The sequence below is a fragment of the Notolepis coatsorum genome (genome assembly GCF_963971535.1).
Source record: "Notolepis coatsorum genome assembly, chromosome: 12".
Lineage (NCBI taxonomy): Eukaryota > Metazoa > Chordata > Actinopteri > Aulopiformes > Paralepididae > Notolepis > Notolepis coatsorum.
This window is the reverse complement of record NC_140176.1, coordinates 11,332,899-11,348,004: the sequence shown is the minus strand read 5'-3', so window position 1 is coordinate 11,348,004 and position 15,106 is coordinate 11,332,899. Positions and strand designations below refer to the sequence as shown.

The following is a 15,106-nucleotide window of genomic DNA, read 5'->3' as shown; positions in this document are numbered from 1 at the left end:
CGTGTGGATGTGTGTGCTATGTGCGTTTGGTGGTTGTTGTTGTGTAGTGTTCATTCATTGTTCGTTTAGCAGCCTGATGGCCTGGGGATAGAAGCTACTTCTGAGTCTTTCTGTGCTCGCCTTGAGACTCCTGTATCGCTTGCCTGACCGCAGCAGTTCGAAGAGGCAGTTGTTCGGGTGACTGGAGTCTTTAATGATTCTCTTAGCCTTGCCCTTGCAACGCTTGTAGTAAATGTTCTGGAGGGTGGGGAGCCCCCCTCCAATTGTGCGTTCGGCTGAACGTGTCACTCTTTGTAGTCTGCTTTGGTCTTTTGCAGTGCTATTCCCAAACCAGGAGGTGATGTTGCCGGTCAAGATGCTCTCTATTGTACATGAGTAGAAGTTCTTAAGGATCTTCTGGCTGACTTGGAACTTCCTTAGGCGCCTGAGGAAGTAGAGGCGTTGTCGTGCCTTCTTCACCACACTGTTAATGTGTGTGGTCCATGTCAAGTCCTCGGATATGTAGGCTCCGAGGTACTTGAAGCTGTTGACTCTCTCAACCGGTGCCCCGTCGATGCTGAGGGGGCTGTAGTCCTTGACCCCCGACCTCCTGAAGTCCACAATCATCTCCTTTGTTTTGCTGACGTTCAGGGAGAGGCTGTTTTCCTGGCACCATCCCGCCAGGACCTTGACCTCTTCCAGGTAGGCCCTCTCGTCGTTGGCAGAGATGAGGCCCACCACCACTGTGTCGTCAGCAAATTTGACGATTGTATTGCTACTCCGCTGAGCCACAGTCGTGTGTGTACAGGGAGTAGAGGAGGGGACTCAGAACACAGCCCTGGGGGGCCCCTATGTTGAGGGTGATGGATGAGGAGGTGCAGTTGCCTGCTCTCACCACCTGGGGTCTGCCCGTCAGGAAGTCCAAGACCCACTGGCAGAGGTCATAGCCCAAGCCCAGGTCCCTGAGCTTGGCTATGAGTATGGAGGGGACTATGGTATTGAATGCCGAGCTGTAGTCGATGAATAGCATTCTCACATAGTTCCCCTGCCTCTTGTCCAGGTGTGATGCTGCTGTGTGCAGCACATGGGATATGGCGTCCTCCGTGGACCTGTTGGGGCGGTATGCAAATTGCAGGGGGTCCATGTTGATGGGGAGGGAGGAGCAGATGTAGCCCTTTACTAGCTTCTCAAAGCACTTCATGGCTATGGAGGTGAGAGCTACAGGGCGGTAGTCGTTGAGGCAAGCAGGCTTGGATTTTTTGGGTACAGGGATAATAGTGGACTTCTTCAGGCAGGTGGGGATGACAGCCTGTTCTAAGGACAGGTTAAATATGTCAGTGAATACTGGGGCCAGTTGGTCGGCACAGACTTTTAGGACGCGGCCGGGGATGCCGTCCGGACCTGCTGCCTTCCTGATATTCACTTTTTTAAAGGTCCGCCTCACCTCATGCTCTGTTACCCTGAACACTGCGCCTCCATCAGCAGCCGACCCCCCCCCCCCCATTGCCGAGGCCTGTGAGCTGGTGTTGTTATTACCAGCATCAAACCTCGCATAGAAGGTATTGAGGTCGTTTGCTAAGGAGATGTCACTGTTCAGTTTGAGGGAGGCGCCTTTGTAGTCTGTCATCGTTTTGAGCCCCTGCCACATAGCTCTAGAGTCAGCTTGTTCAAACTGGAGTTCAATTTTATCCCTGTAGCGCCGTTTGGCCTCTGACACTGTCCTCCTTACGTTGTGTCGCGCCACCTTGTGGTCATTCATGTTGCCTGCCACTAGGCCGTCATTGTATGCTTTGGTGCGCTCTCTCAGAGCTTCACGGACGGATTTGTCTACCCAGGGTTTTTGATTTGGGTAAACTTTCATTTTGGTAGTGGGGATTGTTTCTTTCACCCTAGTACAGACATAGTCCAGCACTGTCTCCGTGTAGGCATTAATGTTATCTGTGTCGCGGAACACAATCCAGTCTGTGTGGTGAAACACTGACCGGATCGTCTCTTCTGACGTCAGATCCCATTTCTGCACCTCTCGCGAGACTACGGGAGTACTTTTAATTCTCTGTCTATACTTTGGTGAAAGGAAAATGGATGCGTGATCTGACTTGCCAAAGCCACTATCAGAATGAGCCTTGTAGCCACCTTTAAATTGCGTGTAACAGTGATCTAGGATGTTACCGCCTCTGGTGTTGCAAGTCACATGCTGATAGAAGTCGGGCAATACCTTTCTCAGATTGGCGCTATTGAAATCTCCCAGTACTAAAATGGCGGCGTTAACGTTAGCCACTTGTATTCTATTTACCTCGTCGTGTAGTCTGGAGAGCGCAACCTTGTTGCTGGCTTGCGGTGGAATATACACTCCGACCAGGACGATCGCCGTTAACTCCCTCGGGAGGAAGAAAGGACGACACTTGATGGTTATATATTCCAGTTCTGGGGAGCAGTGGTTGGATAATTCCTTCACGTTCGTTGGATCACTCCAATTTTTGTTAAACATGAAGGCAATACCTCCTCCACGTTGTTTACCGGACTCTGATGATGACCGATCCTTTCTATGGATAAAGAAGTGATCCGCTGGTTGAATTGCGTGATCTGGAACCTCCGGTGTGAGCCATGTTTCGGTGAAGCAAAGGATATTGCAGTCCCTAACGTCTCTTTGATATTGAATCCTTGCTCGGATGTCATCCAGTTTATTGTCTATTGATTGTACATTGGCTAGCAATATACTATTTATATATTTTATACCCAGTACATGTATATTACTATTGCACTTTACTGTTATATTTGCACTCCCGCTTGGATGCCAAACGTATTTTTGTTGTACTGTACTTGTGCTGTATAATGACAATACATTTGAATCTAATCTAATTAGACAGTCTTATCACTCTCTGGATGCTTTGGAGACACATTTAGCGTGTGAGAGAATGGATGGGAGAGGGTGAGTGTGTGAGAGAATGGATGGGGGATACCACTTCATTCCCCATGGGGGGTATAGGTTGCAGACCTCGCATTTCTCAAGACCTTCTGAGAAGGAGTGTATTCGTCAGCTGAACCAGTGTGATTGATCTTGCATGACAGTAAAGCACAAACAGTACTGTTGTCCAATGCCATTCTGTTTTCTGTAACAGTCTTCTTCACCACACTGAATACCCTTTCAGAGCTGGCATTGCTGTGTGGAATGCATAATAGAGCCTTCATAAGTCTCGTCAGCTCACTGAACCTCAAGTCCTTGCCTAGAAGGCCCCAAAATCGGTAAATTCTGTCTTCTTGGGGGAGCTCCTTGCTGTCGGTCACCTGGTAGTCGATGAGTTCCTCTCTCAGCCCATCCAGATTGAAACTCAACTGAGGGAACAGGGCTCCTAGCCGTGTCACTGTAAAACAAAACCATACAATACATTATACAATACTTCCTAACACTCAAATATCTTGCCACTTGTTTTTGCTGCCTTCAACTGGAAATTATATTCTAACTGGAAACATATTATATCAGTCTTGGAACTGGAAACTGTTGCCATTATCTACCCGACCCGTCTTTAAAAAGGGTTAACTGGAAACGTCTTCTAATATCTACCCGTCTTTAAAAAGGGCCATCTTCAACCGTTTCTATACCTGTCGATGGAGTTATGTCAAGCCGCGATGCAGGGTCTAGCACTGTCAGGTCCTTCAGGAGTTGGGAGTCGATTGGAAAGCAGGCGAACATCTTTCGTAGAACCGCTTCATAGAAGGCTCTTACAGTTCTAAAACAGAGTAAAACAATAATATTCATTAGTGTAATTTCAGGCACACAGACTTCTCAAGTTGAGATCATAACTACAATAATAAACTCACTGAAAGATTTTCTTCCTGGTTGAGACAGGGAGTTCTGCCTGTTGGATGAATGTGCGTGTCTGTTCTCCAATGAAGAGAGCTTCATCTGCCAGTTGATGTCCCGGTCCATAGTTCACCTCCTTGAGAGGGACATCCATGATGGCCCTGGGTGGTATGAGGTAGCCCAAGAACCGCCTGATCAGCCGACACATATCGCGTTCAAGTCTGTGAATCTGGACTCCCTCCGACTGTAGACAGACAGTGAAATGATAAGCATTATCATAATGATATTATGCGATATTTATATGGTAATCCCTTACATTATGACAAGTCATGACACCCACCTGAAAGGCTGTATTGAAATCAGCCAAAGGCTTAAGAGCATCAATTAGGAACATAAAGTATGCTCTCACAACAGGATCTGCAAGATGGCTTGCCAGCTCACGAACTTTGTCGTCGCTTTCCACGTCCTCATGGCTGTTGAAGTATGCCTATATAGGGAGGGAGGCAATATATGGTGAAAATAATCAATGGTAACATACCGTAATACATGGAGATAGCGGCTGAGTGGAGTTTAGTATTACAATCTTACCTTCAAAGCGTCCCACTGGTTGAGTACTCCCTGTATGCATGTGTGCAGACTGAGCAATCTGGCACGGAAGTACCATAGCAGCTCCAGGCTGTCTGAGTCTGTAAACTCCACAAACTCCTCGTCGAGCTCACAAGTCTGTGCACTGAAAACAAGAACATATTTTGTAGGTAAAAACAAAGAAGTTCCAGGCACTCTTCATATATATATATATATATATATATATATATATATATATATATATATATATATATATATATATATATATATATATATATATGCTGTTCAATCTAAACACTGGATTCACACTACAAGAACGCTGCAGCCCTCCATCTAGTTTTGTAGGTAGTCTGCTCATGGTGTAGGTATGCTACTAATATATAGGGATGCACGATAATTATCGGCAATTATGACGTCATCCCGATAAACCCGATAACGTTATTAATATCTCCGATAATATAATATATTTTTTGGTAAAAGAAAATGCTGTGTGGGTGAATTGGAATGAAGTGCGTTTGTTTTGACTGTAGGCTCGTCCCGTTTTGCCAGTACTGTGGTACGACTGACAGCGTGTGGTTTAAGAACAGGGCGTTTCACACAAATCGAGCGCTCCCTTTCTTGGCTGTGACGTAGGCACGTACGTTTCTGAATCAGCGCTGACGTTAAAAACAAAGATGGCCGCGTCGGTACTCGGAATTTCAGAGGAAAAAGATTGCTTGCTATTTGTAATAAATGCAATGGAGAAGTTCCACAAGAAGGGAAAAGGGCAACAACTTGTAATACATCCAGCCTGACGGGTCACCTGCGGCATCACCACCGCTACGATGGTGTGTTATTGTGTTAACTTAGAAGCCTACGACGACGCGAGGAGCTAAGCAAAGCTAGCCCCTTCCATGGCTGTGATGCAACCCTCGGTTGAACGCAGTCACTTATTGCTCCATAGTAGCCAGGTTAATTTGCACCACCAAGGACTGCTTAAAAGCTAGCGGCTTGAGCCCTTGTAGACTAGGCAGAATTTCAGAAAATGTGCTTGTATAAAGTGCTGAAGGCATTTCGTGTTTATTTTCGGTACACAACATTTCTAGTGGTATTAAGGGGTGCTGAATCCAAATCTGCTGTATACCAAGCTCAAAAATGTCAAATAAGGCCTCAAAATTGAGAAATCCAACATGGCCGCCAGCACCAGGCCCTCTCTCCACAAGAACAGGTGCTAAACCCACAGTTTTTATTCTACTGACATGAAACTTTGCACAGAACATCTGCACCTATGGAGGAAGAATGTAGGAATATAGCTGGGGTGCAACCATGAGTAACAGGGTGTTTTTGACTGTCTAACTGTAATCTTTGTATAGGCGAGGATAAAAAAAATGACATTTCTTCAGTGTTTGCAGGAATACTACAGCAATTTGGTAATACCTGTACAGTGTTGGACACCAACATTAGAATCCCCCAAGTCTTAGCTTTTTTCAGGTACCAAGTTTATGAAAGTAGCTCTTATAAATCTGGATATATAAGCCTTTTAATGTAAGCATGCTGTTTTAGGCGAATTTTCTAAAAATAAATGGTGGGGCTTAATGAGTTAAGGATGACTACACAAGGTACAAACCTGAATTAAATGTGCTTTTGTAAGTTTTCTTACATACATCAACAAGGACGTAGTCACACCGGAGATTCAAGAATCCATACTTGGCGCAGAACACCTTGGACAGGCACAACTGAACATGTTTGTGGACAAACTTTTGTGTGAACCTCCAGATAGTGACCAGCACCTGAACCTGAAATTACCCATTCGAAAGAACAAAGCCAAGACATTTGCCTCTTTGTATGAAGTTGTGCAACTTTCCAAGAACAAGCAAAACACCATCAAAGTGGACAGGCAGATTCTACAAAGGCTCATCACAGCTTACAGAGCAGGTCGTATGGTAGACCTTGACAATATCCTCCAGCATGAGTTCATGCCCATCCCGCCATCTCTGGCCACAACTAACGGGAGTCTACATTCCACCAACAAGTCTGTGTTAGCAAATATACTGACGAAACAAGTTAAAACCCCTGCAGATCTTACCCTTCAAGGACCCAGCTGCCTGGTCATTGATGGCCAAGCTCTGGTAATGGCACTCGGAAAGCCACCTGACACTACAACATTTGGTGACTATGCCAACAAGTTCACTGACACCGTGTTGAAGATGGGAGCAAAATACCAGAGAGTAGATGTCGTCTTTGACAGAACAAAACAGGCACAATCTGAGAAAAGTGCTGCCAAACGTCTACCAGCATGTGACTTGTTCTACCAGAGGCGGGAATATTTTAGACCATTGCTACTTGCAATTTAAGAGCGGGTACAAATCACATGCTGCCAGTCCTTTCGGCAAGTCAGATCACGACACCATCTTTCTTGTACCGCAGTATAAACAAAGTCTCAAGCGCATTCCTGTAGTATCCCGAGAGGTGAAGCGCTGGACGGTGGCGTCGGAGGAGACGCTCCAAGCGGCACTAGAATGTACAGACTGGGGGTGTTCCGCGATAACACAGATAATATTAATGACTACACGGAAACAGTGCTGGACTTTGTTTGTACTTTGGTAGAAGAAACAATCCCCTCTACCACAATTAGAGTTTACCCAAACCAAAAGCCCTGGGTAGACAAATCCGTCCGCGAGGCTCTGAAAGCGCGCACCTCAGCATACAATGCCAGGCTTGTGACAGGCAACATGAATGACCACAAGGTGGCGAGATACAATGTTAGGAGGACAGTAATAGAAGCAAAAAGGCGCTACAGGGATAAAATTGAACAGGCTGACTCTAGAGCTATGTGGCAGGGCCTCAGAACGATGACAGATTACAAAGGCACCTCCCTCAATCTGAACAGTGACATCCAACTGGCAAATGATCTCAATACCTTCTATGCAAGGTTTGAGGCTGGGAATAACAGCACCAGCCTACAAACCACTGCAATGGAGGGGGGGGTGCACTGCTGATGGAGACTCAGTGTTCAGGATAACAGAACATGAGGTGAGGAGGACGTTTAAGAAAGTGAATATCAGGAAGGCAGCAGGACCGGACGGTATCCTCGGCCGCATCCTAAAAGTCTGTGCCGACCAACTGGCCCTGGTATTACTGACATATTTAACCTGTCCTTAGAACAGGCTGTCATCCCCACCTGTCTGAAGAAGTCCACCATTATCCCTGTACCCAAAAAATCCAAGCCTGCTTGCCTCAACGACTACCGCCCTGTAGCTCTCACCTCCATAGCCATGAAGTGCTTTGAGAAGCTAGTGAAGGGCTACATCTGTTCCTCCCTCCCCATCAACCTGGACCCCCTGCAATTTGCATACCGCCCCAACAGGTCCACAGAGGACGCCATAGCCCATGTGCTGCACACAGCAGCATCACACCTGGACAAGAGGCAGGGGAACTATGTGAGAATGCTATTCATCGACTACAGCTCAGCATTCAATACCATAATCCCCTCCAAACTCATAGCCAAGCTCAGGGACCTGGGCTTGAACTATGACCTCTGCCAGTGGGTCTTGGACTTCCTGACGGGCAGACCCCAGGTGGTGAGAGCAGGCAACTGCACCTCCTCATCCATCACTCTCAACATAGGGGCCCCCCAGGGCTGTGTCCTGAGTCCCCTCCTCCACTCCCTGTACACACATGACTGTGTGGCACAGCGGAACAACAACACAATCATCAAATTTCCTGACGACACAGTAGTGGTGGGCCTGATCTCTGCAAACGACGAGAGGGCCTACCTGGAAGAGGTTAATGTTCTAGCGGGATGGTGTCAAGAGAACAGCCTCTCCCTGAACGTCAGCAAAACAAAGGAGATGATTGTGGACTTTAGGAGGTCGGGGTCAGGGACTACAGCCCCCTCAGCATCGACGGGGCACCGGTTGAGAGAGTGAACAGTTTTAAGTACCTCGGAGTCCACATATCCGAGGACTTGACATGGACCACACACATTGACAGTGTTATCAAGAAGGCACGACAACGCCTCTACTTCATTAGGCGCTTAAGGAAGTTCAACGTGAGTCAGAAGATCCTCAAGAACTTCTACTCATGCACAATAGAGAGCATCCTGACTGGCAATATCACCTCCTGGTTTGGGAATAGCACTGCACAAGACCGCAGCAGACTACAGAGAGTGGCCCGTTCAGCCGAACGCACAATTGAAGGTGGGCTTCCCACTCTCCAAGACATTTACAACAAGCGGTGCATGGGCAAGGCTAAGAGAATAATCAAAGACTCCAGCCACTCAAACAACTGCCTCTTTGAACTGCTGCGGTCAGGCAAGCGATACCGGAGTCTCATGGCAAGCACAGAGAGACTCAGAAGGAGCTTCTATCCCCAGGCCATCAGGATGCTCAATGAATGAACAATGAACAATAAGCAAACCATCAACACACCCACAGCGCACATACACTCACTTAAATAAACAACACACTGTAGCACCCACTTTACCACTTTAGACACACTTTACACTTTATATTTATATTTATATTATTGGTAAGGAAATTGCACATCATTCTCATTCCTTATTGCACCTCACCACTACAAGGTGGCACCACAAGCTAAGCTATACCTCACCATTTGTGTACCAGCTGTACATACTGTATATAGATACACTGAACAATTGTGTTGTTTACACTTGTTTATGTACTTGACTTCTTGACTTTCTATTTTATACTTATTATACTTATTTCATACTATCTTGTTATTATCTAGCACACTTTCAGGAGCAACACAGAAAGAAACATTTCATGCAAAGTATTCTGTATGCTGTATGACAACACTAATAAAGAAACTTGAACATTCACTTATATTGATATGGTAAAATAATATTTTTATTTTATTATATTATAATCTATTCTATTCTATTCAGGAAAAGTGGCATTGGATGAATCATGCAACTGCAAGACCTGTGACACCTGCCTGAATACGATTGATGACTGACAATAAATTACTGTACCTAAGCTACTACGCATATTAATGACTATCTAATTTGCATAAATGGCATGTTGATAAAAAATTCAAGAGAAAGGAGTTTGATGAATAAATCCATGACCTGGGATCATCCTTCTTTTCTTTCTTATTAAGTTATTTGGTTGATGAGTTATGCATCAATAACGACCACAGTTTCTGCTATAAATATGAGTTTCAAGCAACATTTTCACAACTGATCTAAAATTAGGATATGATTTTAAATTCATCATGTATGCAAACATATAAAAACACATTTCATTCATGTTTCTACCTTGTTTAGTCAAAAAGATATGCACTTAAATAGATTTCAGCCTGGCGCTGGCGGCCATGTTGGATTTCTCAATTTTGAGGCCTTATTTGACATTTCTGAGCTTGGTATACAGCAGATTTGGATTCAGCACCCCTTAATACCCCTAGAAATGTTGTGTACCAAAAATAAACACGAAATGCCTTCAGGGTTATGATTTTCTGAAAATGTACCCTGTCTATTGGGTCATTTCTGTCAAACTTCTTTAATTTAGCAAACGACTCGTCAATAGCTGGCTTTGGATTCACAGCAGCTTCTAGCTTCTAGGTTCTAGCTTGTTGCAGGTGACTTGTTGTGGTAGTGATGTGTCCACTCAAAGCCTTTTTTTCAAGGCTCCGCTTTGAAAAAAGAACAAAAAGCTTCGAGCGTCTTAGGTTGGATGTATTATAAGTTGTTGACGGATTGTGAATTTTCATTTGGAAAAATAAATATGGTCACTTTATCAGTCAATACTGTTGTCTTGGCTTTTGTTTCTGTTGTCTGGTTAGGTCACATTTAAGTTAGAGTTAAGTTATTGTCATGGGAAGTCTTTTTATGTATTATTATTGTATTGTTATGTTGAAAAAAAAATATACACATTAAGAAAAAAGATTATAATACAATAAATATCGGTTATCGATATCGGCCTGAGGAGCATAAAGTTATCGATATCGGTATCTGTGTCAAAAAATCAATATCGTGCATCCCTAATAATATATGGGATTAGTTATGAGTGTGTGGGGGGCATAAGAGAGAGAGATGGGGGTACAGGAAAGAGAGAAATTGTTTAGTTTTTACCTTTCGGCAAAGTGGGTGTATATCCCCACCAAAATGTCCTCCAGTGGAAGTTTGGCTGCGTCGATTCCACAACCAGTGGCAAGCTGGACAAGGTGGCAAATGCAGCCCCAGTCCTGGACATTAGGCTGGCTTCCCCTTACTCTGCCAATAAGAGAATTGTGCGTGCCTTCCATGACACTTGCGTTGTCGCCGTCGGAGTTGAAGGCAATGAGGTTCTCCCATGGAATTCCTCTTTTGCTATTGGAAAAAAGAAAGATACGTCCATAAAATAACCTCTGACAAAGGCCGCTATGCAAACTTTCAAATAATCCTGAATTAAATGCTCTTTAATATTAGCCGTTATAATTAAATGCAAACTAGGTAGACAGTGACATTATCTTACCTCAATGCTTGGGATAACTTCTCATATAAGTCCTCAGCATTACCCACATTGCAGATGGGCATGTCTAGGAACTTTGTCGTCACCTCCAGATTGGACTCATCGTAGATTCTTGCAAGAATGATGAATTCTGTGTCTTTTATTCCATTCTTCCATTCATCGCCGGACAACAATGAAAAAGGCTGAGCTTTACATAGGCTCGTAACGTCGTCATCACACTCCACAGCTATGGCTGTTGAGAAAAAAATAGTCCAGTGATTAGATTTGATTGTCCTTTATATATTTGCAAAACAGTCTTATTGATTGAAAATGTTATTAACAGATTGCAGAATGGGTACAGTACAGTACAGTTCAATACACACAATTGTTAAGGGGATGCAGACCAGAGAAAGACCTTAGTCTTGTCTACATCAGGGTCCCCCATTTTCAATTCATCATACATTCATGATCTCATCTATAGATCTTTTTCACAGCAGCCATTTAACAGAAAGCAGGGTAAACCTAGGCTAGTATATTGGCTATTCATTAGTAACGTTAGCTGCTAGCTAGTCTGTGGCTAGCATCAACAAAGACATCTTACCTTTGATGAGCTGGGTGGCTTTAGTTCCCCGCGCCGTGTACCTCTGAGCGATGGCAGAGTTGGGGAACATGTCTGCGACGCTCCGGGTGAACACGTCATAAAAACTGAAGGACGCGTTGGTTTTTACACAAAGCATAGTCATTATAACCTCAGATTTGATGACTTGATCATCAACCTCTGAAGTGTTTCTCGCCTCCTCCAATTTGCAGTAACTCTTCTTGGCTTTCTTTGCTGGTGGAACAGCACAACCCGCGTCCTCCTCTCTCTTCTTCTTCTTCTAAATGGTGTTTTACGGCGGACGGGCACCAAATTTGGGCCATTTACCGCCACCTACCGACCCGGCGATCGGGCCAGCCTTCCAGTCTCCCCTCTCTAACCACTAGTCTAACTAACTACCTAACCTACAAACACCTTCCTACAACCACACTGTTCACCATCCCTATAAACCTACATCTACATTATACTACATATCCCACTCTCTGACTCATGTATATTTCAACTTTCTATCTAACTTCCAACCCTGACCCTTTCCCTCAGACCCTATCATACACCCCCACATTCCTCAAAACCCCATCACCACCCTCGCCTTATCACCCCCTCCCCCACTCAGTATTTCCGATATCCCCAACTCCCTAACCCCCATCTCCCTCAAACCTTCTGTGATACCCCGCCCGAATAAAGCACCCTATGCACCTCCTCCCACCCCAGCCCCTCTACTCCCAAATGACTCACTGCTGCCTTCACTACCACCTGAACCTTTGCAGTCCTAGATGTAACCCCGAAAGCACTATTAATCACCTCAGCTATAAAAAACACAAGCGCCTTCTTCTCCACTAATATCCTACCAGCCATCTGCCTATCCACCTCACCGACCACTACCTCCCTCGCCTCCCGCCCCCTGGCCTCTCCACCTTGTCCCCCCTCTGCCCTCGCTGCCTGAGCATATGAGAGCCGACCTTCCACTCTCACCTTCTGGACATTCGTCTCCCTCCTCATGACCTCACAATCCCCAGAAGCCACATTATGCTCCCCACCACAGCTACAACACCTAGGCTTTACCTCCCTGCAATCCCCATACTCATGGTCCCCCCCACACCTCGCACACCTCCTACTTTCCCTACATCCCCGGGCCATATGGCCAAACCGCTGGCAGTTAAAGCACCGCATCGCCCTCGGCACATAAGCCCTCACCGAGTAGCTCACATACCCCATATTCACTCTTCCAGGCAGCCCCTCCCCCTCAAACTCCAGTAACACTGCCTCACTAGGCTCCTTCTTCCCATCTCTAGTCATTTGCAACCTCCTTACTCTAACTAGCACACCTCCCTTAAGATTCTCCTTTAATTCATCCTCACTCAAGCCCTTCGGCACCCCGGCTATCACCCCCTTACTGCCTGCCCCTCTCCGCTCCCCCACCCTACCCACCTCCACCACTGCACAATTCATTACCATCTTCAACTCTTTAGCCTTCTCAGCCTGCCCCTCACTCTTACATGAAACCAACAGGTTCCCATCAGAAAGGACCCTCGCATACCCTATACTCCCCAACTGCTTTTTTAGATCATCAGACAGCACCATTGGATTAAACTCTCATCATTTTCCGCTCTGCATCCCCAAACCGAACTACCACCACAATTTTCCTCACTTCTGCACTAACATTTCCGCTACCCTCACCTTCTGACCCACTCGAGCTATCTCCCCTACCCTTCTTCCTCTTTATCCCCTTCCCACTGTCTCTGCTCCTCTTCTCCACCTTACTCCACCCTTCTCCCCCGCTCTCACCCCCCTCCATACTTTCACCATCTGACTCCCTTCCCCTGTCACGACCGTCCCCATCCCTATCGACTCCTCCCTCGCTCTCACTACCCTCCCCAGCTCCCGACGCCGAAAGCAGTTCATCACAGACCAACAAGGCTGCCACATCCATCTCCTCGTCACCGTTACAGCCATCAAACTCGACCCGGCACTTTTTTCCTTCGATCCAGGAAACAACCCCCGAGTAACTCTTGCCATCCCCCGAAAACACAGCACGACAGCGAGATCCCACCCTAAACGCCGGCACCGCCTCCACATCTCCGCATAACTTTCTGACATCAACTTCCAAACTCCGCGCCATCACCCTCTCGTCCATCCGCCGACACACTTCCTCCCAATTCTCAGACCCTCCCCCGCCACGCTTCGACTCCGCTTTCTCTCTCTCTCTCCGAGCGACCGGGTCCAACCCTCCTCCGTGCCTTCCTCCTCTCTCTGACGACATATCAAATGACCTCCTCCTCTCTCAAGTCCATCGTTGAATGTAATACATTTCGCGCTAAAACCCTTGTTTATCCGGTCGGCGTGTCTTCTTCTTCGGGTCGCAACCTTCTTCCGGTCTGACTTCCTGTGCTAACGTTCTAATCTACTCTGCTGCCACCTGTCGTCACGGAAAGGAATTGCAGCCTTTTTGTATAGCACAACATCAGCATGTGATGTCTATATACAGGTTTAAAATCAAAGTAATCCAGCAGCACACGCCAGGAGTATTGAAATCAACTTTAGTTAAAGGTGCTATAGATAACAATTGTATGTAATCATTCAAAAAAATTATAATAGCATACACATCCAGAGCTTTTAGAAAGGTATTATAGCACCTTTAGATTTGTTCACACCTGTTTTAAATACAACTATGAATTTAACTAAAGTTGATTTGAACACTGTGCTGCTGGATTCTTTTTGATATTTAACATATATTGAACAACATCTTGTTCCTGCTCTCGCTGCACCGTTGCACAGGACACCCACCGCTTATCATACCGTCCGGTCCATCCAGGTTTGTCAAGAATCCAGTTTCCTGGACTGATTGGTGTCTGTTTTAACCCTTTCACTGCCACACTACCAAACGGTTAACCTTTCACTGTGACAATACTCAGAAGGTTAACCCTGTTCACTGCCACACAACGGTTGTGTGATAGTAAAGGGTTAACCTTCTGTAGTGTGGCAGTGAAAGGGTTAACACTGTTGATCTGCTGTTGCTACTCACCATCTTTCTTTCAAATACCTTACCTTTTGGATTTCATGATGGGTTTTTTGCTCTTGATTTATTGCGCTGTTTCTTCTTGACCCGTTTAAAGAAGACTTGTCCAACCCATGGGGACATTAACATTGTGATTGCAGGCTTTACAAATACATTTGATTAGACTTACTTCCTCTCCAAATTCATATTTTAAAGACAAGATATCTTCCATCATCTCCATCTAAAAAAGGAGCTTGGTGGCTCCACATCAGCCACGAGAATGGCTTCGGAACAGAACCAGTTGGCATGGATGCATCAAGTACCAGTTTAGAGCATCGGTTCTCAAACTTTTCCATGTCAAGGACCCCAAATTGACACATGATAAGTCAGGGACCCCCTTTGATTAGTCTCAGCGGCCCCAATGAGAAGATCGTTGTTTTTAGATGTGATTTATAATCTATAATGTATGTAGGTGGGGAGATAACAGCGGAGAGAATCCCATCATCAGAATAGTCCTTCTTGTATACAGTCTTAACTCAAATATTAGTGAAATTAAACTAACACATTAAAAAAAAAATCTGGGGACCATCTGGAAGCCTCTCAAGGTCCTCTGGAGTCTGGAACACACTTTGAGAACCACTGCCTTAGAGGGATGCAACACTGCTCTTCCACAAGAGAAGAAATAGCCGCCATCAAATGCTTTGCCTTTGTTGAGGACA

At 45.6% G+C, this 15,106-nt stretch overlaps 1 protein-coding gene across 1 annotated transcript; it reads right to left on the bottom strand.

The window, feature by feature from the left end:
• Nucleotides 1-2,689: 2,689 nt before the first annotated feature.
• Nucleotides 2,690-10,624, bottom strand: LOC311238296 (uncharacterized protein). Its single transcript, XM_084326322.1, has 6 exons — nucleotides 10,437-10,624; nucleotides 4,370-4,511; nucleotides 4,122-4,268; nucleotides 3,799-4,025; nucleotides 3,580-3,707; nucleotides 2,690-3,341 (listed from the first exon to the last, which is right to left on the bottom strand). Exons 1-6 carry the CDS (start codon nucleotides 10,607-10,609, stop codon nucleotides 2,944-2,946), a joined length of 1,215 nt encoding a protein of 404 aa, XP_084182448.1. The 5' UTR covers nucleotides 10,610-10,624; the 3' UTR covers nucleotides 2,690-2,943.
• Between the last annotated feature and the right edge of the window lie 4,482 nt (nucleotides 10,625-15,106).